The sequence below is a fragment of the Gobio gobio genome (genome assembly GCF_949357685.1).
Source record: "Gobio gobio genome assembly, chromosome: 6".
Classification (NCBI taxonomy): domain Eukaryota; kingdom Metazoa; phylum Chordata; class Actinopteri; order Cypriniformes; family Gobionidae; genus Gobio; species Gobio gobio.
In genome coordinates, this window is record NC_137102.1 from 49,787,574 (window position 1) to 49,813,992 (window position 26,419).

At 38.2% G+C, this 26,419-nt stretch overlaps 1 protein-coding gene across 1 annotated transcript in view; it reads left to right on the forward strand.

Annotated features, from left to right (window-relative positions):
* ephb1 (EPH receptor B1) overlaps positions 1-26,419 on the forward strand; it is a 419,430-nt gene that overhangs the window by 169,102 nt on the left and 223,909 nt on the right. The window contains exon 3 of the mRNA XM_079818972.1: positions 10,107-10,788. Coding sequence (XP_079675098.1) covers positions 10,107-10,788 — 682 coding nt within the window. The remainder of the gene's footprint in view (positions 1-10,106; positions 10,789-26,419) is intronic.

Genomic DNA, 26,419 nt, shown 5'->3' on the forward strand with positions numbered 1-26,419 from the left:
GAGTAACGTTTCTTATACTTCATATCATTATACAGTCAATTTGGAAAACAATTGTGCTGGTTAACATTTTCGTAGGAAATGTGATACATACCCCCCCCCCTCCCCAGGATTTATTGGTGAATAGAAAATTCAGAACAACAGCATATTTGAAATAGAAATCTTTTGGTACAAAATATATATCTCTTTCCTCTCACTTTTGATCAGTTTAATATATCCTAAAATGAAACATCTTAGTAACCCCGAACGGAATGGTAGTGTGCGTGTATGTAATTCTAAAGATAATGGTACATTATGTTTAATGTTCATAGCAGTTATGACACTGTGTTAGTGTTAATGTGAGAGCGCGTATCCATGCATGCATGCTCATGATATTATGTGCAAATCTCTGATGGTATAACACAGTTCGCGATGTGATATATGAGCTGGTACTCGGCTCTGTCTGCCGTAGCCTGTGGCGTGAGTCGGGTTGAGTGATTGTGGTCATTTCAGCAGACAGAGAGACAAGCGTCCCTAGACCAGGCTGGGGAGGGGAGGGAGGGATGGGCCCAGCGCCCTGTTGTATTAATGGCAGCGCCGTGCCAGATTGGACGGGTCCATCTAATACAGATAAATCATCATTACAGGAGTGTGAGGGTGGAGGGGTGGGGAGTTGCTTTGGCAGTCAGAAGAAAAAAAGGGGCTTTCATTTGTGCCCAGGATCTCTGTAAACTCATTCATCATGCCAGCTATGTTACACTCCCACCCCTCCACACCAGTCCCACCTCTCTCTTCTCACTTCTCACTCTCATCCCTCCTTCTACTCCAGAGCAATGCCTTCCAGCTCTGCCATCTCTTAGGAGGTGATGATACACTCCCTCCTCTACTGTGTTTAAAGACAACACAGAATTTGCAATGCAGTTATGTGACTGGACTCGAGTTGCAACTTTAAGGACTTGTGACTTGCTTGACTAAATGAAGAAAATTAATTTGACTTACATTGACATGAAAGTAGCTGTGTTTCCATCCACCTATTTTTATGCACATTTTGGGATATTGCAGCAAAAAATGCTGAATGGAAACGCCAAGATGCGCATATATTCTAAAAATGCGTATAAAAAATGTATGCGCTCGTTTGAGTCGGATACATTTTCTGTCCGATACGAAAACATGCACATATATTACGATGGAAATGCATTTACCGAATAAATTCCTTGATGCGCATTAAAAACAATCATGTGACTTTCGCGATGTGACAACATAACTGTACTAACCAGCGGAAAAATCTTGTTTGCAAAGCAAAATAAATGCTGTTTTTGGTCATTCAGAAGTCTGTTGTCAAAGATGCTCGGTATATTTCCCTCCTGGAACTGTCTTACATGACTGTTCCCAAACAGCAGCATCTGCCTCTGAAAGAACAAGTTTATTGAGACACACAAGTTTTTCCGAGACGCAAATCATTTATTATATACAAAAATTATTATATATGGTGGCTTCTCCTATGTTTCTTAGTGATTACGATTATGTTCTCTTTGACTAACTGGATGAAAACGGTAGACTGGATAATAGGGGTGTATCGATACACCAATGCCACGGTTCGGTTCGGTTCTGTTTGCTGTGGAGTCATGGTTCATGGCAGGGCACCAGCAATAATAACACTAGATTCACTTTTAACCTTAACAATAATAATTTAACTTATTAACTTTATCTTTAACTTCATACATTGGCTTCACGTTTTCTTTAGAGCAGTTAGCAAACCTGAGTAAACTAAAATGAAATAAATGCCTCCACTGTAGACTAGTCTAGACTAGTTTAAAAAAATAGAAGCAAATTTATTCCACAAAAATTAATGACCACACACAAGTGATATCCCACTTTAGCCTACTTAAACACATAAATTTAATTAACATGACTAATACTGATGATGAATAAATAGGCCTATAAGTTAGTTATTAAATAGCAGTTTTTGTAGCACAATAAAGTACCCACCACACTATGTTGTTTTGTAAATAAATTATAAATTATTTTGCAATATAAATTAAAGTGAAAATAAAGTGGCATTTTGGGGTTATGGAAACAACAGTTACCATGGCAAATACACAATACCAACATGAACTGTTAATGAATCATATGACTGCTCCTGATTAGCACGGAATGCATGCAAATCCTTCCCAGGTAACACACGGCGTACTCGTTACGTGATTTATTGGTACTTTATTTTTAATTTCATGACTTGCGTTGCATGATCGTAGTTTTTCTTGCGCTTAATATATGAAGTGATATACAGCGCGCGCTGCCGCGTTTGCGCATGCAGTTGAAGTGTGTGCGCTTCGAGCTCGGTTCGGTTTTCTAAGGTGAAAGAGACATATAGCCTTACAACATATCATCTGACCGCAGATACTGAATCGGAACAACGCATTTTTCTCAGGCAATCTGTAACCCACTCAGAACAATGGGTCTTCTTGTGGTGCCCCCTCAGCACTTGGTGCCCTACGCGCAGCGCGTGATGCGCGTGGTGGGAGCGGCGGCACCATGGGCGGCACCGAGCTTGAGCGATCACACAAGTCACGTGACATGTACTTAGTGTACATTTAGTAAAAAATATTATTCTAATAATATTTTGTAAAAAAAAATACAGATCTTGTTGGTTGTTAAAAGTGTGCTAATTACTATTTAATCAAATATCAAGGAAGAAATAAATAATGTGGCATAAGGTGAAGTGAGAGCTGGGCTGGGGCAGCAGGGGGCGGGGCACGTTCGGTTCGTCATGAGAGGATTGCGGTTCGAACAGTGGGTGGTTTTTCGGTTCGGTTTGAATATTGTTACATCCCTACTGGATTAACCCAGCCTGATCTGCCGGCGATTTGATTTCGCCCTTCAGCTCAGTCTGGAAACCTGTACATTCATTTCTACTTCTTCTGTTACACTTTTGCGGGAACCAATCACAGACTGGCTTATCCACCTGGCGCGCTATTGGCGGGTTTAATACGATGACGGATAGAGAAGCGATGGCTCGATGCCCGTTGATCACGCCTCTTGTGGTCTGATTGGTTGAAGGACTATCCAATTGCGTTCAGATTAGACATGTGCCGGTAAACGGTAATACGATATACCGCAATAATGAACATGCACAATATTGTTATCGTGGGCGCTTCAAAATACTGTGAATAATTATTTCTTACGAATTATTCAGATTTTTACAATACTTGACCCATCAACCGTTTAAAATGAACAATACGTCAAAGAGGACCGGGCACTGATGTAAACTCAACCCAACGTGCATGAGCCGAGCACATGACGGAACGAGTGAAGTACATGCCCTGAATGAAATGCACATTCACTCTCTGACTGCAGAGGGCGCTGACGGAACAGCAGAAAAAAACTTCAGCATTTAATAACACATTATTAATATCAAAAGTTGTGACTGTATTATTTAATGGACCTGAGCTAGCACTGACTAACAGTTGCTTTTTTAACTAACATTATCAAAGAATAATAACTATACAAATTTAGGTATTCGCTCTTTGTTGATGTTAATGCATTAACTAGTGAGACCTTATTGTAAAGTGTGACCTAATGTTCTTTATAATTCTTTTGCACTTTAATCTGTTTTAAATATCTGTTTACTTTATAAATTTTTCTGTATTGCTTTATTGAATTTAAATGTTTGGTTCTTTTTGTTATAAGAAAGTTATTAAACCTGTTATAGTATGACAACACTTTTTTGCAACAAATTTTAATATTGTGATTACCGTATACCATGATAAAAGCTTCAGCAATTAATCGCAACATGAAAATTTGATACCGGCACATGTCTAGTTCAGAGTTATTAGAACTATGCCCGTTGATCACGCCTCGTGCAGTAGAAAATACAGAGCAGACTCCCCAGACTAATGTTCAATCTTAAATTGAGCTTGGTCTGGTGATAGCCAGACAATAGAAACTGTGATTTTTTTCGCAATGTTTTATGCGATATTGCAATTTTGCACATAAGTTGCATTTGCAACTTTGGATGGAAACATAGCTACTGACACTGAAATGGACCATATTCATAAAAGGAGATTTGGTGTTGCACAGTTTGCAAAGCCAGGATATAGGACACGACCATCACAACTTTAAAGCTTACATAACACACACAGTTTCTGCCAATCTCATGTTAATCTTGAGTACCTATAGAATAGTATTGCATCCTTCATATCTCCGAAGAGTCTTTCGTTTTATCATATAAAAGACAGATACGCGGTACCGATTCTTTCTGAAAACAGCCGAACCCGTGGAGGCATAAAGCTAAAGAGTCACGAGCACACACAAGTGGTTTTCGTGGTCTAAAAAGAAAATGACAACGCTGCCGATGGCTTCCGTAACCCGAACTAAGCTCGCTGATGGGTGTGCTCTTGCTCTCGCTCTGGTTGATGTGCGTATGCGCTCATTCAGGAGAAGTGCCCATACAAGGAATGTCGCCCTTTATGACATCATACAGGGCCATACAGTTTTTTTGTTAGTTTTTTTTTGGCCATGTTTACCAAGAGAATCCAACTCTTTAACAGTGTAATTAAGTCAGAATGCATGGAATTGCATTACTCCCCCTTTAAACTTCATTCTCCACTTCAGAAAAGAAAGATATAAGCCAACCTGTTCAATATAAGTAATTTGACTAATATCTAGAAAGAATAATGTGCAAAACAGGATGCGTCTTTATACAAAATTGTGTTTCAAATGTATTGTAAGGCTGTCATTAGATCGAAATAATTATTAATGATTAATCTCTTGCTTTTGATCGCATGCTTTTCATCTACCCATCCACCCATCCATCCATCCATCCACCAATCATCGAATCCATCCATCCATCAATCAATCATCTAACTATCCATCCATCCATCCATCCATCCATCAATCATCTAATACATCCAAACATCCCTCCATCCATCCATCAATCATCTAATCTATCCATCCATCAATCATCTAATTTATCCATCAATCAATCGTATAATCAATATTTACATAACATTATTTTCTTGATTATGCAATATTATGAAAACATTATACATCCACAAATTGTGCATGATAAGTCTAAAGACGGTTATTAAGGAAGCAGAAAGGGTCAATTTTGATTTCACGTTGTCTTTTAAAGATGGAAAGCATAAACGGGAGGGCGGAATTCTTTTTTAGTTGTCTGACAGTCGCCGTCTCTTGAAATTACCGGAAAGAACAATTCAACCTGATGAAATCAAAAGGGGTAAAATGACAGTATATATAATTAAACATGGAGATATAAAATAGCTGTGAAAAATCATGACAGATGTGTCATGAAATGGAAATGGCACTGTTCAGTCCATTACGGACGGTGCTTCTGCTTTTTATCTTGTTTTCTCAAAATTATTTATCGAATCGTGTTGCGTTGCGTTGGAAGTTACATTGATCCCGCGGGTGCCTGTTCGCATTAATCTTACATTTAACAAATATGAATCATGCAAGAGGCATGGAATTAATTCTAGTGATGTGGAATTGCTTGAATGAATGAGTCAGCTACAGATGGCTTTTTATAATTGCTTTTTTTAATTTTATTTGTTCTTTGTTTTTCCTGTTTTAATAAATTAAACACGAGTCTGCTGAATACTATTGTAGCGTTAAAGAATTCAAATGAAATTTCTGTCATCATTTACTCACTCTCATGTCGTTCCAAACCTTTGTGACTGACTCTCTGTCCCCCAAAAGAAGTTTTGAATAACGTAACCATGGTGGCTCTTTTCCATGCAATCAAAATGAAGGGGGACTGGAGCTTTTTCAAGGTTCAAAAACGATGAATAACATCAAGTATGACTTGTACGCTATTCCAAGTCTTTGTGAGAGGAACAGACTGAAATTTAAGCTCTCTTAGCTCCCCTTGCCCATTTCATATAAGAGGGATCAATGTCCAGTTTATGAACACAGTCTGATGAATTGGACTGATATGGTTCTCAACTCGCTGACCGTTTGCACTTAACATCTTGTTGGAGACATCTGTCGTATAATAGACTGTCAAATGGGCCACTTTTATGATTCTTTTACGGCATTCCAGTCCATATTCATTGTGATTACATAGAAAATAGTGAACTTTTCCCCCCTGTTTGTGTTCCTCGGAAGAGAGAAAGCCAGGTTTAGAATGACAAAAGTAAATAATGACCAATGTTTCATTTTCAGGTGAACAATTTCTTTTAGTGATTTGTTTCAACTGCGTCACATACTCTTTTCTTTTTTTTCTCTCCGGAAGTGGAGATTATACTGTTTTGCCAACATCAATTTTTCCACCTGGGTTTCAAGCTGCCACACAGACGCATCCATCACTGTTCAGATTAGATTTTCTCTGTTTCTGCTTTCATAACGCACACAAACAGCAAAGGTGCACACGCATGCTGATAGCCCATCTTACGACCTCAAGGTTTGCTTGGATCAGACTTTTATTTGGTGAGAATCCATGAGTGAGCAACCCTCCAGAAGCCGTACACACTTAGACAAAACAAACAGCGCCCACACAGGTACACACACTTCTCGTACCGATGCCGTACGTTTACAGCCCTCAAGAGTCCACTTACAAACCTTGTATTTGTTTCCCTCTCCCACGGCTGTGCCACCTCAAGGGAATTCTGGGATAGCGTAGGATGGTTCAATCGGTCAGCCTGCTCTGTTAAAAGGTAGAGATTACCCACAGGGCCGTGCGGTGGTGTGCCTGTTATCCAGCTTTAACAGTGAACTGAACGGTTCAAGCAGCAAGCAATCACGTACGGGCAACATGACCCTACGTTTACCTCGCAGCTGTCCACCGCTGGGACTGGAGGATTGGATCGGTATTAAAGAATCAGGCTTTTAACCGCATGGACTGTGTGTTTGGACAGCTATGGTTAAAATGATCATTTTAAAATGATTTACTCACCCTAGTTTCAGTCCAGCGTGAATGTCTTTCTTATAGAACCCAATAGGAGATGTTAGGTTGAATGTTGATGCTGCTCTTTTCCATACAGTGACTTGAGGCCGTCATCTCCAAAAAGGACCTAAAATGATCATGGAAGTTTTCAGAATAGCTTGTTTCAAGTCTTCTAAACCCATACAATAGGTTTTTAAGAGGAAAAGAAAAGCTATTAATCATTTGAAAGTCTTGCCCTCCACCACAGCTGTCAAATCTCAGCTGAGGCACAGATCAGGCATAGCATTATGACCACCTAACTGATTGTGTTGGTCCCCCTTTTGCTGCCAAAACAGCCCTGATCTGTCTAGGTCATGGACTCCACTAGACCCCCGAAGGTGTGCTGTGGTATCTGGCACCAAGATGTTAGCAGCAGATCCTATAAGTCCTGTAAGTTGCGAGTTGTGGCCTCCATGGATCGGACTTGTTTGTTCAGCACATCCCACAGATGCTCGATTGGATTGAGATCTGGGGAATTTGGAGGCCAAGTCAACACCTCAAACTCGTTGTTGCGCTCCTCAAACCATTCCTGAACCATTTTTGCTTTGCGAATACCGTTTCCCCACGTGCATCAATGAGCCTTGACCCTGTCGCCGGTTCACCACTGTTCCTTCCTTGGACCACTTTTGATAAATACTGACCACTGAACACCCCACAAAATCTGCAATTTTAGAGATGCTCTGACCCAGTCATCTGGCCATGGCAATTTGGCCCTTGTCAAACTTGCTCAAATCCTTACGCTTGCCTCAGTCCTTATACTTTTTCCTGTTTCTAACACATCAACTTTGAGGACAAAATGTTCACTTGCTTAATATATCTCACTCACTAACAGGTGCCGTGATGAAGAGATAGTCGGTGCTGTTCACTTCACCTGTCAGTGGTATATACACATATTTATAATAAAATATAATACAACAAACTTATTTACATCTATTGTGAAAAATCACACAAAATCAGTATCTTCCAGACAATTTTTTTGTTTGTTGGCCTAAATACTGTGAAAATATAAAAGCAAAAAGCATTTATTTAATTTTGCTAGCATTTTGCATTTTATAATATCATGTTTTTTTCTCATACAGTGTAAATGGGTCTTTTACATGTGGAAATATGCTGCTGTCTTCATATTTTACAATGGAGGCTCTCATCGTTTGGCATAAAAATGTCTGAAAATCTCTGTTCTATTGCATCAAGCTTTTTTTCTTTTATTTTTTTAGATTAATGTCCACAGCCATCAGCAGAACTGCCTTCAACAGCAGTCTAAACTCAATGGCTGCACTCTATCTCTCTCTTTTTTTCTGTCTGTGCCATGTTTCACAATCTGCCAATGGTGCTTTTTTACCAGGGTTGCAGGAGGGCAGCCATATACTGCTCCACTTACTTCTAATTGTAATTCGATAGCGCATAATCTCAAATTTGTTACGCATCACATTTTATAATATGGTAATATTGTAATGGTAAGTGGCTGGCCGCACTTGGCCTGGACCGAAGCAGATGGTAGCGGCTTCCTCGCCCACCTCAGGTGATTAGGGAGACAGATTTTGTGATCTGAAACTCGGAAATAGAGGCCATAAAGGGTTCTTCATCTCAGTGAGGGAAAAAAAAAGTTTTAAAGTGATGTAGTGTTTAAAAGCTTTTAGATGGTTTTTTGGGTGGGGAATATGGGGTTGGAGAGGTTTCTGGGAACTCGGTTTGTATCAATATTTTATGAAAGGCAGAAACCTGTCTTGTGTTCAGGCCACGGTTCTACATCGATAGCATCAAATGGACCAGCAGTGATATTTCTCATCTTCATTCCACTTCAACAAGCACCTCTCACAATTTTCAGATGAAATAAGAGTTTTTTTCACACCATTGACCTGAAAACGGAAAGTTATCTGGGTGCTAAAACGCACATTACTGTGTATAATGTATTTACTTAGTGACTAGAATTATTTGAATCAGTTCACCCAAAATCATTTTGTTCAGTGATTTGTTCAGGTTACATTATAACACCAGTAATTGAAGACATTTTTTTTGTGTATGTGTGTGTTATGAATGAGTATTTAAAATATTCACTCAAATGAGTCATTCCCTGCATCAACACAATTATCATTGTCCTTTTTATATTAAGAGATTTAAGCATTATAAACATTTCCCCAAAATTATCTTTTCGGTCACACTTTAGATGAGGGTCCAATTCTCACTATTAAATAGTTTGTTTTTACCTCAATAAACTCCTAATTACTGCTTATTAATTGTTAGTAGGTAGTTGTTAAAGGAACACGCCATTTTTTTGAAAAAAGGATCATTTCAAACTCCCCTATAGAGTTAACAGTTGAGTTTTACCGTTTTCGAATGCATTCAGCTGATCTCTGGTTCTGGCGGTAGCACTTTTAGCATAGCTTAGCATAGATCATTGAATCTGATTAGACCGTTAGCATCTCGCTCAAAATTGACCAAAGACTTTCGATAATTTTCCTATTTAAAACTCGACTCTTCTGTAGTTACATCGTGTACTGATGTAGACCGACGGAAAATGAAAAGTTAGGAACTATACTCTCATTCCTGCGTAACTTCGCTGCCGTACCATGGGTGCAACAGGCACAACGATATTACGCAGCGCCTGAAAATAGGCTAACTTCCATCAACATAACCAATGTGACAACCTGCTTCAAGTCAAGTTTTAAAAAGGAAAAATATTGAAACAATTTGATCATTTTTTAGCGAGATGCTAATGGTCTAATCAGATTCAATAATCTATGCTAAGCTATGCTAAAAGTGCTACCGCCAGACCCGTAGATCGGCTGAATGGATTCGGAAACGGTAAAACTCAACTGTTGAACTCTAGCGGAGTTGGAAAATGAGTGTTCCTTTAAGTTTAGGTATTGGGTAGGATTGAGGGATGTAGAATATGATCATGCAGAATAAGGCATTAATATGTGCTTTATAAGTACTAATAAACAGCCAGTATCCTAGTAATATGCATGCTAATAAGCAACTAGTTGATAGTGAGAATTGAACCCTGAACTGAAGTGTTACCTATCATTAATTTTGTCAATTGTTGGGCTTGACTTTTACCACACTTTTGAAAGTCATAGTAATAGACTAAATAAATTAACTATGAGTGTCATTTATGTCCTTTTAATTGTGTACGGTCATCTGCCATTGTTCTTTCTGTTGTGCTAAACCTCCAATTGTTTTTCTTTTCCAGTGGGAGGAAGTAAGCGGCTATGACGAGAACCTCAACACCATTCGAACGTACCAGGTGTGCAACGTCTTCGAGTCCAACCAGAACAACTGGCTGCTCACCACCTTCATCGCTCGGCGCGGTGCTCAGCGCATCTATGTGGAGATGCGTTTCACCGTCCGAGACTGCAGCAGCATCCCGCGAGTGCCTGGGTCCTGTAAGGAGACCTTTAACCTGTACTACTACGAGACGGACTCCGTCATCGCCACCAAAGGCACGGCGTTCTGGATGGAGGCTCCGTATTTGAAGGTGGACACCATTGCGGCAGACGAGAGCTTCTCACAGGTGGATTTTGGTGGTAGGTTGATGAAAGTGAACACGGAGGTGCGGAGCTTCGGTCCACTGTCGAAAAATGGCTTTTATCTGGCATTTCAGGACTATGGTGCGTGCATGTCCCTGCTGTCCGTGCGTGTGTTTTTTAAGAAATGCCCCAGCGTGGTGCAGAACTTTGCAATCTTTCCAGAGACTATGACCGGGGCAGAGAGCACCTCGCTGGTGATCGCTCGCGGGATGTGCATCCCGAACTCTGAGGAAGTGGACGTACCGATTAAGTTGTACTGTAACGGCGATGGGGACTGGATGGTTCCGATTGGGAGCTGCACCTGCAAGGCGGGATTCGAGCCGGATAATGGGAACGTCTGTCGAGGTAAGAGTTTGGGTCTCAATAGTGTTGACCTTTGGTTCATTAACGTCTATTTTTAGTGTTTTAAATTGATCCTTTTCAGTTGGTGGAAAACGCGGGGTAGTCTCTGGTATCTTGCTTAGCTTCTCTCACTGACAAGACTTCTCTTTGTTGAAAAGACATTCAACTGAATGAATTTCAAAATTATCCCAGGTTTATGCTGGTTCAGAGCTGGACCAGTACAGTATAGCCATGATATTTACCAGCAATACATTTTAGTGAGCAGGCTGATTAAATACATCTTGCTGGTTAAGCTAGTTGATAAGTACGGACAAAAGAAACCAAATCCCAACAATTGCTGGTGACCCAGTGACTAAGTTGGTCTTTTTTCATGAGATGTAGCCATAGACTGTAAGAAAAATATGGAGGTAGTGTCAGTGACGTCACCCATAGGATTCTGAAGAACAGTTTTGAAGCGTAAAGTAGGGTCGAGCTGGAAGTTGCCATCTTGGCAGCGTGTCATCGCGTCATCGCGAGTCACTCCCGGATAACAGAAAATGGGCAAAGAGACGGGACGTGGGTGGAGCTGAGGTCACGTGATGACTAACAGACACCAGACAAACGACTTTCCACCTGTCACTCAAAGTGGCCACACCCTTAATTATGCAGAACTTTAAGGCTTTACATAATGTAAACGAAGTTATAAAAAAATGTACCCCCCTCACAGTTGTAATGAAGGGCAAAATTAGATATATAGACCAAAACCATAATTTGTGCCAGGCTTTAAAAATGTTTTTTTTTTTCTGCTGTAAAACTGGGCATTTTAACATGGAGCTCAATGAGATTCTGCTCCCTTTTGGAGCCTGTCTCTAGTGGCCTGTTGATGAATTGCAGTTTAAGTCACTTCCGTATTGGCAGTTCTGCAGTAGCTTTGACTAATGAACTTCCACTAGATTGAATTGAGAGATATGTGCCGATTTCTGATTATTTGAGAAGATTTCTGGGCAACAGATTTTGAGTTTGAGTAGATTTACTTGAGTGGATTAATATGGCGATGTGCACATGTGTTTGAGATCGTGTTTGGGAAAGAGAGCAGAATGTGGTGTTGATGTTGTCATTTTGTAAAATTGCATATTGATCATCCACTATTATAAATATAACATAATATAATTCTAAATAAAACAGTATTTTATTATTTTCATTATAACGTCCATGCACATTTTATTTTATTTATTTATTTATTTTAGGCAAAATCAGACCCATAGACGCAGTTTCTCATTCTTGTCTGTATTTTTAGTTGCTCTCTTTTCATGTGGACACTGACACACATGATCATATTGTTCTCTCAAGGTCTGCAATTAACTGATTTGGCCTTCACTCAAGGCCAGTGCCATATTGACTCCCTCAGGACCAAACGTGTAGAGAGACGATAAGACTGATTGACAGCTATCTGTCTCGATCAATAAAAAGATATACCACTTAGTGTGGGAGGACCACTGGTGCCTCTACACATAAAAACACACAGGTGGCAGCTTTGTTGAGTTCGTTGGCATCTGCAGGCAAGGTCTTCTTATCATAGAGAGATGGTCATGATGTCTATATAGTCCCTGTTTAAGACCTCTTTCAGACTCCTCAACTGCCTCAAAACACAAACTTAAAATCAGTTTTTACACAGTGAGAAGCAAGGTCCTGTCTTAATTATTAATCCCCCCCCCCCCCCCCCCCCCCAAAAAAAAAAAAAAGAATGAGGTATTATAATATGTTGTGGTCAAAATTAAGTTCTATTTTTTATATAAATGTATATATACAATTTTATATTTTATATATATATATATATATATAATATGTGTGTGTGTACACTGACCAGGTATAGCATTATGACCACTGACAGGTGCAGTGAATAAGACTGGTCATCTCTTCCTCACGGCACCTGTTAGTGGGTGGGATATATTAAGCAGCAAGTAAACATTTTGCCCTCTAAGTTGATGTGTTCGAAGATGGAAAAAAACAAGAAGTTAATGCTGGACCCGCTGAAGCCACCTCGCAACTTACAGAATTTAAAGGATCCCTTCAGGAACAGGACATTTCATTTCCTGTATATTAAACATTAGTTATGCTTGGATTGGCTTTATTTTGTACTGTATTTTGCTTTCAATGACAGTACACATAACCTGGATCTTGACATGTTGGCGAGGAAGTATGCAAGTTAACTTTTTATCTTAATATATTAAAGGAACAAGTGAAGTTATAAGCAATATAGGTGTGAATGGGCAGAAACATACCAACAATTGTTGGAAGCGACAAAGAAATGATGAAAAGTTGAAACGTGTCATGTTGTGCCTGGTGCGGACACGGTGTCGGATGTCTTCTGGAATGTTCAGTGATCTGGAAGGGGCGATAAAGTTGTTCATAAACTTTGAAGATTAAAGATGGTTGAGGTTTTGCTGGGTGTTAGTGTCTGGTGTAAAGTCTGTCATCTAGATGTGGCCGCGGTTTTTAAAAGCCAGTGTGTTAGCGGATTAACGATTTTGCACACAGCAAGTCACCACTAATTACTGCTGCTTTGATCTGCGAGTTCTCATAAAGGCTTTTGATGGGGTAATATATTGCAGTCTGAACTTGCATACACACACACACACACACACACACACACACCCACATTGCATTCTTATGAAGTTTTCATAAATTCCCTAGGGTTGATTTTACCAGCACAGGCAACCTGGGGTAATAAGTATTCTTTTAATGTTCATTAGTCTGTTTTGGTTGATGGTCGTCTGGTTCCAAACCTTCCCACTCCCCTCTGCTTTCATTGGTCGATTTGGACCTGGAGAGGGTGATTAGAGGTTGATTAGAGTAATTGGTCTTTTGGGTTAATGAAGGTGTCTGAGCTATTATAAATGTGTCTCAAAGGAAGTCTGAGCAGCTTTATGTCTTGGAAGGGATTACTACATAGTGCACATTACACACTGTGTGCTGCCTACTGTTTTGTTGTAAAACTAGTTTGTAGAAGCAAACAATAGTATGCCATATTGTCACATGACCTCATTATGATTGTCAGATGACCTCATTAGGAGCATATTTAATTTTGTGAGTGGTGTCCAGTTGATTATTAAAAATAAATAATAATAGTTTGCTTGTTTAATTCAAAATGTTGTACACATTTCTTAAATTGTGTCACTTTGATTAAATAGCAGGAATCGCCATTTATATTACATTTGGTGTAAACACTACAGTCATTTTAATACTTTTTTGTCTTATTTTCTAGTACAAAAATGACAAGATATTGCGTTTTGTTTTCTAAAAAATGTAGCAAAAGTTTTATGCTTAAAACAATAAAAAATGCCAATGATGTAAGAAAAAAACTGCGAAAGCAGGTTTATTTTATCCCATTTGTAGATTTGTTCCCCCTCCTTCTTGTTTTAAACATAAAACCGGACTTAATTTCTCAGAAAACAACACTTATGTCTCACTTATTTAAGAATGTTAAATATAACATAGAAAACAGGACAAAACATTACAAACACTGCATGAAAAGTGGGATTTTCGACCACGTAAACGCCTGTATACTCCTGGAAATCTCCCTAATTTTCGGCAGTTTTCGACAATTTAGAGGCAGCGAACGTCGCGCTCGTCTGTGCCACAAATTGTCGTAAACGAACCATGACGTAGGTGGAGTTTATAAGCATACAGCTGTTCATTCAAAGAAAGGGCTTAATTTATAAAACACAGCAGTTTACTCAAAGAAAGAGCTTTATTGTTAAACACACAACTATGTACAGTGCAGCAGTAATGTCTCGTAATGTAATGTAAAGTTCGTCGAGCTCCAGGCTGCGAGAGGGCGGTGGCCGCACAATCCATCCAGACACCCCGTCAACAAAGCCGTCTTCCTCGTCAAACATGAGTTCAATGGTCGTGGACTTCCAAATGTCCACCTCATCCAGCACACTCTCGCTTCCAGCAACTGTAATACAATCCATAAAGACAATAAGCAACCTGAAAAATACTCACATTGACAAAAAACGGATCTAATATAATAAATCTTACCCTTTTTCTTCTTGATCGACTCCGAGCTAAACTTCGCAGTTTCAGGTTGTTTGTATCTGAAGCTCCGGCGTGTCGATTCATAATACGTCTTACAGGCAGCTGGAAAACAATTACATGAGACTGGTATTAATAAAAACAGTCACGGTAAAATTAAACAAGGAATGAGAAACACATTAGAAGTTACTTACACACAATTTCGTCATGATCAGCGGTTAAATCTGGACTCGCGGAAATCGCTCCAAGCAGATAAGAGCACACGGCTTCGTTATGAGGTGAGGATAGTCTGTGTAAACAAAATGTGCAGTTTTAAGCTCGGATCTATTAACGCATCCATTTCCTTATACAGCTGAATAAAAGCATATTCTTTAAATCGTAACGTTACATTACCCATGTTGTGGTTCATAGCGCCTGCAGTTTGCCTCAGAGTTATGAAGACGAAGACAGCCTCCTGAAAATGAGTCCAAAAAGTTTGTCGCGTCCATGCAGAGATTGAGTTGAAGACGGTGTCCTGTCATTGTTGATCACGAAAAAGGAAAGCAGCAAAAAACATAAAAAAATAGTTTAAAGCTCGTCTTCTACGCGTCATGGCCATGACCTCGACCTCGCACCTCATTGGACTAGGGCTCTGATATGGAACGCGCCCGGGGCCAAATCTCTTTATACGAAACGCGTGACTTATGATCGTTTCAACCTTCAACACGCCCTGTTTTCCGCTTCACGCACAGTTTTAACATGTTAAGAAGACACATTTGAACGTGTTTCTTAACGCGCACATTCTGTACATGTCGAAGTGTAATATATTTTTTTTTAAAGCAGACTTACCTTTAGATGTAGCCTAGGCTACATACATATTAATATAAGATATTAATTAATTGCTTAACTGACTACTGTGCTAGAGTAAAGTAGCCTAATGTTACAATGTATATTAAGTAAATGCTTAATATTATACAATTATTATAATTTATCTATATGGGTTATTGTTTGTTTTTTAAAGTTAGGCTATATATAATTTCTAAAAGTATAGGCTAATTTACACAGCACATATTTATAACTGAAAACACACAACTTTATTCACTTTCACATAATAATGTTTTTGTAATTTGGTGTTTAGTTTGTTGTATAGTTTGTTTATACTGTTCTGTCTCTGTTTTGTTTCCAGGAACATCTGATGAGTGCTAAAATAAAATGACTTCATTATATTTAAAATATGTTTTGATATTCATTTTATTTATATTATTAATATTTTATTTACCCATAAACGTGTCTTTAGGAAGCCATAAGTTATAGAGACAAGAATAACTTTTGCCATTTAAATGCCACATTCATTTACTGAGGACCCATACAGCCAATGATCATGTGTGAAAACACATACATAAATTGATCACTTAGAAATCAAAACTAAGGTTTGAGAAAGAAAGAATATGCATACAACAAAATATATTGTTTCATAGCAGCTTCAGTAACAAGTTCAAAACAAATTCTGCTGTAAACCGGCTCTAACAAGCCAATATAGTGTCAATATTCAGCTCAAGTGACTTCAGTGTTGATTCAGTTCAGTTGATTTCAGTTCAACTGTAAATTCCTCAGTTGTGCATTGTGTGTAGTTAGATATATGCAAAAACAACATTTTTGGAAATAGTTAAAATAGTTTTGCACAAAGTGTTGCTTTTGCAAGAGATGTCTGATGTTTTGTGTGTAGAGTTACTAGAAATGGAGCCATATTTTCAGAAATTGTGTGTAAGCAATTAGATAAAACTGTAAATGAATCCAGTTTATTTTAGTTCAGGACTCATAGTCCAGGTGTTAGTAATCTGTGCTTAATCTTTGTTCCAGGCAACAATTTTTTAACTCACGATTAAATAGATTAAGGCCTACTCTTGGCATAATTTAAACCCTGTCCAGGAAACCACCTCTTGAAAATCTTCATTGATAATTCATAAAATGTGGTGTGAGCTCAATTTAAATGACAATTACAGAAAAACACAATCTGACTTAACTATAAACAAACAAACTTGTACTTTTCACATTTATGATTAATAGCCATTTAAAAAATCATTCACAGTGCAGGGTGGAAAAATTAATGTTGGTATGTAAACTGTATGCTTTACTTGATTTATTTGTGTGCTTTGGTTCATTGTCTTGTTGCATCACATAACCTCTCAAAAGTTTGAAGACATGAACTGCTGTCCTGTATTTTTTTATTTTTTTTACATAACATTGGTTATTGCTAATGACATACAGAGTAATTAATCTACACTGTGAGCCCGGACAAGTTGAATCTACTTAAAAAATTGGAGCAAACTGGTTGCCCTAAAAATTTAGTAATGTGTACTAAAACGAGTACATTTAACTTAAATTTAAGTTAACATTTTAACTTAAACTTTAAACTTGTTTTAGTCAAAAAAATTCAGAACCTAGATAAAACTCCCCCTGCTGCTACTCTGATTTGCATTTGTGTAGCTCACAGCATCTTCATTTACATGATAAAGCCTCCCCTAGAATTAAGGGGAGGGGGGGGTCATGGGGGGACAACTGCCAAGCAAGGCCCAATTTCCGACAATTTACGGCAGTTTTCGGTGTTGCCTGCAAATTGCCGTGCACAGTCGTAAACCTGAAGTTTCACGGCAATCTACAGTGTCACATACTGACGAAAATCCCACTTTTCATGCAGTGAAAGAAAGTGACTTTTGGCAGTGAAATTATGTACATTGCATTCTGGGATATGCAGTGTGCAGTAGGGGTGGGCGATATAGCCTCAATATTATATCACAATATTTCAAGAATATTTGTAATAATGCTATTTATGTAGCCTGGATGCCAGCCGAACTTAGCCCCGCCCACAACATTTGAGGGGGGTTCTCTGGAAAAAAATGGCGTTTGGGGGGTAAAATATGTGTTTTTTTGGCAGGGTTGCCTGCTAAAATTCGCATTCCTGGGTCTAAATATCACATAATTGGGGTCGCTTCAACCCGGGACATGGAAAAACAGCCTGCGGGAAAACCGCAGACTTGGCAACACTGTGTGCAGTTGAGTTCTGTTGACATTTGACAACTAACGTTATGCGTCGCTCCGTTGCTCTGATTGGTTGGAGGTCTTTCCTGGTTTGGTTGAAACACACCCCATAATCACAGCCCAACGGAGCAGTATCAGACTCATATTCTGACTAGAATTGAGTATGACAACATCAGGCTACTATTTATGATGATTTAGAAAAAAATATATGGAACAAGGTTTTATCGGTGATTGCAGCTGGTAGGCAGCAGCATTTATTAGTACAAACTAAACGAAAGGCATTTCCCGTCCTTTTCCAATAAGCTACTGTCATTGAAGACAGAATGCTTAATTCCACGTGTAAATCTATTGTCATAAGGCAGCAGCAGCAGCAGCAGCCACATTACAGTATTAAGCATAAGTCAAATGTAAGCAAAGAATTTTTTTTAAATCTTGGTACAAGCTGGTAGTGTTTTCACCGGAAATCTTAAGTAAAAGTATAACTCCTTAATATTTCAGTTTAACAATACTAAAGTATACTAGTCTGAGTATTCTATTCTGATTGTCTGGAATAAAATAGTTTAATGCATAGGTAGTTTCAAGTCAGTTGAATCACCGTTCTATATTAATGCGCTGTTCAAATGTGAAGCGCACACACACACACACACACACACGTCACTCGTATAGAGAGAGCGGAGATTGCGCTGCACATTCAGGAGCACAGAAATGTATCAACGCAGCCCCGCGACTTTTAGCAATGAAATAACATTACATAACATTATGAAATTTGAAAATCACTACATTATATTTCTCAGCAATGATGGGGTCAGATCGCTATTTTTAAGTAATAAACGCACATCTTCGTTGTTAAGAGAGCCGCTGAACAAACGCAGTCACGCAGGTATGAATCTCTCTCTCTAGCTCTTGATAATTAATTCAAATAAATGCTATGATCCATTAATTCAAATAAATGTAATCTTACGCACTACTTTATCTCTGTGTCTGATTCAAACCGAGCAGAATGCTAGATCTCACGAACTGACGAAAATAACCGACAATTTTACCCTTCCAGTTAAATATTGTGCTGAAAACATCAATAACAGCTTATCAATGCTTTGTCAGTAGTCAGTTGTCTGACCGCTCCCTTTTTAGGTACTAAATCGTCTTCGAAGGCTGAGATGCTGCTCACAGGTGTTGTTGTTGTGCGCACTAGGGAACGTAAATGCGCCATACGTCATTGCGTTGCTATATAATTGATATTGCGATATGACACTTTTTTTATCATGTAAAAATGTATACAGGTGTTATCGTGGACGGTATGATATGGCACACCCCTAGCGTGCAGTGTATACTACACTTTTTGGCAACAAAAATTGTGGATCATACAGGTTTTCCATGCATCTAAAAAAAAAAAAGTATACATGGAACATTATAGTTACTGCAAAAATAGTGTGATGAGTATGCGAGTTTGCCATTTAGAACACAGCCAATGTGTCTCCAGGAAGGTTTATCTCTTTTTCTCTCTGTCACCTACTTTCCCTCGTTCACTCTATCTGTCTAACGCACAGCTGGCTTTGCTATTTTGACCCTGCTTGGAGGGAGTCTGAATAATCACTGTGTGTATGTGTCCACATATCTGTGTGAGAGTCGGATTAGATCTCACCCTCAGGGTGAGAGATGATGGCTGTCACCCGGAGTAAAATCCGCATATTAATAAAATAACCTCCCCCATTAGCCACAGCACTCAGCACAGCGAGGCCACGTTGGCTCGGCTCAGCTCGGGTTCTGCAGGAAAAGTGATTCAGACCAGGCTGGGTCGAGCCGTTTGGGGTGCGGATCTGGCTCTGTATTCTGCCGCTGTGTGTCTCCAGCGCTCTGACAGAGGGGTGAGAGGCCGGACGACCCCTCACAGGCTGCGGAATTGAACAGAGATACACACACCGCATGAGCTGTCTGAACTGACACACACCTGGAGAGAGCAGACAGCTTTATACAAACATACACACTCACATATAGCTTTAAATAGCATAGCTTTTTCCTCTGTGAAAGTATTTTGTGTGTGTTATAAATACACATAAATACCATGCAAACACTCACACTGTATAAACACTAACATACAGTACACAAATGTGACCCTGACCACAAAACCAGTCATAAGGCGCATGGGTATATTTGTGGCAATAGCCAACAATACATTGTATGGGTCAAAATTATCGATTTTTCTTTTATGTCAAAAATCATTAGGAGAATATTAAGTAAAGATCATGTTCCATGAAGATATTTTGTAAATGTCCTACCGTAAATATATCTAAATATATTAGTAGTAGTAATATGCGTTGCTAAGGACTTCATTTGGACAACTTTAAAGGCGATTTTCTCAATATTTAGATTTTTTTGCACCCTAAGATTCCAGATTTTCAAACAGTTGTATCTCGGCTAAGTATTGTCCTATCTTAACAAACCATACATCAATGGAAAGCTTATTTCAGCTTTCAGATGATGTATAAATCTCAATAATATAATAATAAAAAAAATAAAAAAAACTGTATGCACACTCAAAATGAGGCAGGCAAATATAAACACCTACATATACAGTAGACATAAGCTGCTTTTCTATCCATGTATTTTCATGCTAACTTTGGGTTTAGGCTATTGCATATTGCTGTCACATGACCTCCTTATGCTTGTCAGATGACCTCATTAGGAGCATATTTAATCGTGTGAGTGGTGTCCAGTTGGTTATTCAAAATAATTATGAATTGTTTGCTTGTTTAAATCAAAATGTTGTTTAAAGTCAAGAAATATTTAAAAAATCGCCATTGATATTACTTATGGTTCATTTGGTGTAAACACTCCAGTCATTTTAATACTTTTTTGTCTTTTTTTCGAGTACAAAAATGACAAGATATTTTTAGTTTATAGTTTTCTTTTCTAAAAAATGTATCAAAAGATTGATGTTTTAAACAAGAAAAAAAAAATCCAATGAGGTAAGAAAAAACTGCGAAAGCAGGTTTATTTTAATCCCATTTATCCTACCGTAAATATATCTTAATGTGTTATTATCAGTAATATGCGTTGCTAAGGACTTTATTTGGACGACTTTAAAGGCGATTTTCTCATTTTTTTGCACCCTCAGATTCCAGATGTTCAAATAGTTGTATCTCGGCCAAATATTGTCCTATCCAAACAAACCATACACCAATGGCTTCAAAGCTTATTTATTCAGCTTTCAGATGATGTATAAATGTAGCCTGACGTTGTCATACTCAGATTCTAGTCAGAATATTAGTCTGATACTGCTCTGTTGGGCTGTGATTATGGGGCACTATGTTGGGCATTATGTGATTATGAGAACCCCTCCGGAAAGCTATTGGGCTTGTTTTGGGCTAGTTTTGAGTAGCAATTGGGCGGGTTTTGTCCATAGACAGTAAAAGAAATGGACACAGCGACCCCATAGGCTTCAACGGGGAAAAGTGAAGGCAATTAGAAGCACTCACTTCCTGATGGCTGAGCGTACTGCGCAGCCTCAGACTGAGCTTGACGACGTAGATGTGACATGGGCAACCAGTCTGACAGTTGTAAGTCGTCTAGTAGTTGTGCAAAGTGAAATCTGAATCACGTTGTTTAAATTTTTGTCCTGGTGCTTTTGTCTCTCTATGGGCTTCTCCCCATGCTTCTCCCTTGACTTTATCGGACTTTATGCCTCAACGTCCCCGCGATTGACCCATAGACAGTAAAAGATTGCCTCCTCCTGTCTATACGGTAATTTCTCTACTATGCGCCAGTTGTCGCATGGTTATGACGCAATCGTTAGCCTATTTTTACAAAAACGGCTTCTACAGGGCGATAGTGTAAGATACAAGGTAATGGAGCCTTTTATACATTGTCTTGTTTCTTAAAGGGATAGTTCACCCAAAAACAAAAATTTGATGTTTTTCTGCTTACCCCTACACTGAAAAAAATGATTATGGCCCGATTAAATTAAGCATAATTAATTTGTGCTTGTTTAAATAATTAAAATTTAGTTGTTTGATTTTAATAAAAAAAAAATTATTTGGTTCTATGGGAATTGCATGTGTTTTTGTTTAAATTGAGATCAAATAAATTGATTGCAACCACTTACGATAAATTTTTTTAGTAAATTCAACGAATAATTTTTTTCAGTGTAAGGCATCCAAGATGTAGGTGTCTTCGTTTCTTCAGTAGAACACAAATGAAGATTTTTAACTCCAACCGTTGCTGTGTGTCACTCATATAATGCTTGTCAATGGAGACTAATTATATTAGAGTAAAAAAAACATGGAGAGACAACTTCAAATTAAACCCCGCGGCTCGTGACGACACTGATGTCTTAAGACACGAAACGATCGGTTTCTGAGAGAAACCGAGCGGTATTTATGCAATTATTTCACCTCATATCAGACGAACGCTTCAGCTCTGCAGACTGCCATCACTTCCCGTGTGTGAGGTCAAAATTCTGGCCGGGTCATAGATATATACATAGATACCTCATTAGTGCCTGTGTGGATCATGGTGTGGATCACTCGAATGAGGTATCTATGTATATATCTATGACCCGGCCAGAATTTTGACCTCACACACGGGAAGTGATGGCAGTCGACTGAGCTGAAGCGTTCGTCTGATATGAGGTGATATATTTGCATAAATACCGTTCGGTTTCTCTCAGAAACCGATCGTTTCGTGTCTTAAGACATCAATGTGTCGTCACGAGCCGCGGGGTTTAATTTGAAGTTGTCTGTCCATGTTTTTTTAATAGAATTAGACCCCATTGACAAGCATTATGAGTGACACACAGCAACGGTTGGACTTAAAAATCTTCATTTGTGTTCTACTGAAGAAACGAAGACACCTACATCTTGAATGCCTTAGGGGTAAGCAGACAATCATCAAATTTTCGTTTTTGGGTGAACTATCCCTTTAAGAAATAAACAATAGTCAAATGGAGTCTTTAAACGCCTCAGATGTAAAGATATTTGCTGTCAAGGTGAGGCCAAAATGAATGGGAGTCAATGGGATGCTAACAGCAGGTGATGGCTTGGTTAGCAATGGCCGCCCCTATGGAAGGTACATTTCCGGGTGTAGGATTAAAGGGTTAGTTCACCCAAAAATGAAAATTCTGTCATTAATTACTCACCCTCATGTCGTTCGACACCTGTAAGACCTCCGTTCATATTCGGAACACAAATTAAGATATTTTTGTTGAAAGCTGATGGCTGAGAAAGGCTTCAGATAGGCCTCCATTGGCATTCAGTACATTTACACTCCCAAGACCCATAAAAGGCACTAAAAACGTCGTTACAAAGTCCATCTCACCACAGTGACTCTACAATAATTTTACGATGCGACGACAATAGTTTTTGTGCGCCAAAAAAAATCAAAATAACACCTTTATCCAACTTGTTCTTTTCTTCCATGTGTGCCTCCACGACGCATGCGCGAGAATATGACGTAGCGCCGGGGTTCGGGAATCCATGAAATGCACACTTTAGCCCGATTTTGAGAACTACGCTGAGACCTAAAGCACGATCAATGTAGAATTCAACAGCTTAGACACGCGCGTCTTCCTCTGCTTGTAAACAAATCGCTTCTGGGTCATGTGTCCGAACGCCGGATCTACGTCATATTCTCGCGCATGCGTCGTGGAGGCACACAAGGAAGAAATTAACAAGCTGGATAAAGGTGTTATTTTGATTTTTTTTTGCACACAAAAACTATTGTCGTCGCATCGTAAAATGATTGTAGAGCCACTGTGGTGAGATGGACTTTCTAACAACGTTTTAAGTGCCTTTTATGGGTCTTGGGAGTGTAAATGTACTGAATGCCAATGGAGGCCTATCTGAAGCCTTTCTCAGCCATCAGCTTTCAACAAAAATATCTTCATTTGTGTTCCGAATATGAACGGAGGTCTTACGGGTGTCGAACGACATGAGGGTGAGAAATTAATGACAGAATTTTCCTTTTTGGGTGAACAAACCCTTTAACCCCCTTGGTTTTGTTGTGAAAACTTGGCAACCCTGTCACGCACGCTGGAAGAAGTAACGTTAGAAGAAGAAGATGCGTGTAAACGATCTGGATGTAAGCACCAACATTTGAATATGTTTTTAAAATGCTGCAAACATCTATATGCTTGCTTAAGGTGGAATTATTTTTATTTATTTTTTCATGTTGGGGTTTGCTAGGAAGACATGCACGTAGACTGGCAGGCACATTTACCCAGAATATTTGTATATGCACATTATACAATTTGCTTATGTTTGCTATGGCTAAAAAACTCAAAATCGGAAGTACGTTTTTAAATGCAACTTAGCTAGTAGTTTTTGATATACACATCCAACATTTGAGGCCAGTAAGATTTTTACATGCATTTATGGAAACATTAAAAAGTCTCTAATGCATTTAATTGATTTAAAAAAAATCTGTAATATTGTTAAAATGATTACAATCTTTTTTTTTTTTTTCTTTTTTTTTTTTTTTTACTGAATATATCTTAAAATGTAATTTATTATTGTGATGGCAAAGCTGAGTTTTCTGCCTCATTACTCCAGTCCACGCTAGTGTATCTGCATTGATTTTATATTATATAGGTGATATTATTATTATTATTATTTTTTTACATGAATTAAATTAACAACAGACTTACATACACATTGACACACTTAAAAAACATGCATGCATGCACTTGCAGCTCTATATACACACGCACAAAAGACCATTGAAAAGCACTCATTGCTTTATAAACACACACCTACGGCTCTATATACACACACAATCAGGCATGGGCAAACACAGCAGAGCTCTATTAAAACATGCATAAACAAACACACACATGCTAGTCATTGGGTACAGACACTAACCCCTACACACACTCACACACTGATACGATTACGCACAACAAACTCCGGTTTTGGACATCTGGAAGATCCCACTCATCCAGTTGAAGTTTGTTTACACCTTTCAGACCGCGCGGTCCAATCAGCGTTCCACCGTCTGCATGTGAGATGATCCGCCCTGCTTTTCCCAGAGAGAAGAACCCTCTTCCCCTCTCAAAAATCCCACGAAATGACCCACAACAAGCGCTAGCAGATGGGGGCCGTGTGTTGAGGATGTAGATTTGTGTGTACATGATGGTTTTTTAATGGCGGCTGCCAAAATTTGGGAGGATATCTTGGCTTTTCGGTTCTTCTGAATTTGAGTAATGGCATTTCGAAAGGGGGTGTTTGGTAAATTGGTATTTCACAGACGCACTTTGTGATTGTGAATTGTGTGTTTATCACAGAACAAATCACCTACTGTTTTGTTCTGATAACTCAAGCGTCCTCAGAAATCTAATCCCGCGTGTATAATGTCTGTAATTGCGGTATAATATTATTTTGACCTTTTGTGGAATGCCGGAACTAAAGCTAGATTTCTTATTTGCGGCCTGGTCCACCTTCATTACCGGCCTGCACATTAAATCACAGATGTCCTTTTCTTAATAATTGCACATCAAACGCCATTTAGAAAACCAAATCCTTCTCAATAGTGCTGTGTGTGTGTGTGTGTGTGTGTGTGTGTGTGTGTGTGTTTGTGTGTGACTGTATAAAGCAGCTTTTGGACCAAAATGAGGAGAACTGTGGCAGACATAGTAATTTACACTGCTGCTTCTCTCTCTAGAACAGGGCCAAAAGAGACATCCAATCTGTTTGTTTCTTTCCGTCTCTCTCTCAAGCTCTGTTCATCATCAGTGTGTGGTCGCGTACACACTGAATACAATTGTCATATGATTAAATACAGTTGTCATCTCTTCTGAGTGCTTAATGCTGCTCTGTACACACAAATGATGTTATGTATGGACGTGACAGCCACTTTCTATTACCAGATTCAATAAATCAACAAATCACCTTAATAACTACTCATCCACCCATTCTGTCCATTTTCGTGTCGCTTATATGGATTCATTTGAATCTTAAACATTGTCATTATATTCGTTTTTATATGCAATTGTAGTGTTTAATAATATTTTGAATTGGCTTTGATTTTGAGCTTTATTTAATTTTACTTTATTGTTGTTTTTGTTATTTTAAATATTTCAAGTTTAAAGTTTTAATTTAAAAAATATATATAACAATACCAATAGTGAACCTAAATATAATAATAATAATAATAATAATAATAATAATAATAATAATAATAATAATAATAATAATAATAATAATAATATATATTATAATTTTTAATATTGTTTTTAATTCAACATTTTTAATTTCCCTACATGTTTTTATTTAGTTTTTTCTGTCGCTTATATGGAATCATTAAATCTTAAACATTGTCATTTTATTTGTTTTTATATACCGATGTAGTGTTTAATAATATTTTTTAATTGGCTTTGATTTTGAATTTTATTTAATTTTAATGTATTTACTTTTAGTTGTTTTTGTGATTTTAAATTTTTATAAAGTTTAAAGTTTTCATTTAAAAAAATATATAACAATACCAATAGTGAACCTAAATAATAATAATAATAATAATAATAATAATAATAATAATAATAATAATAATAATAATAATAATATATTTTAGCATTTTTAATATTGTTTTTATTCAACATTTTAAATTGTTT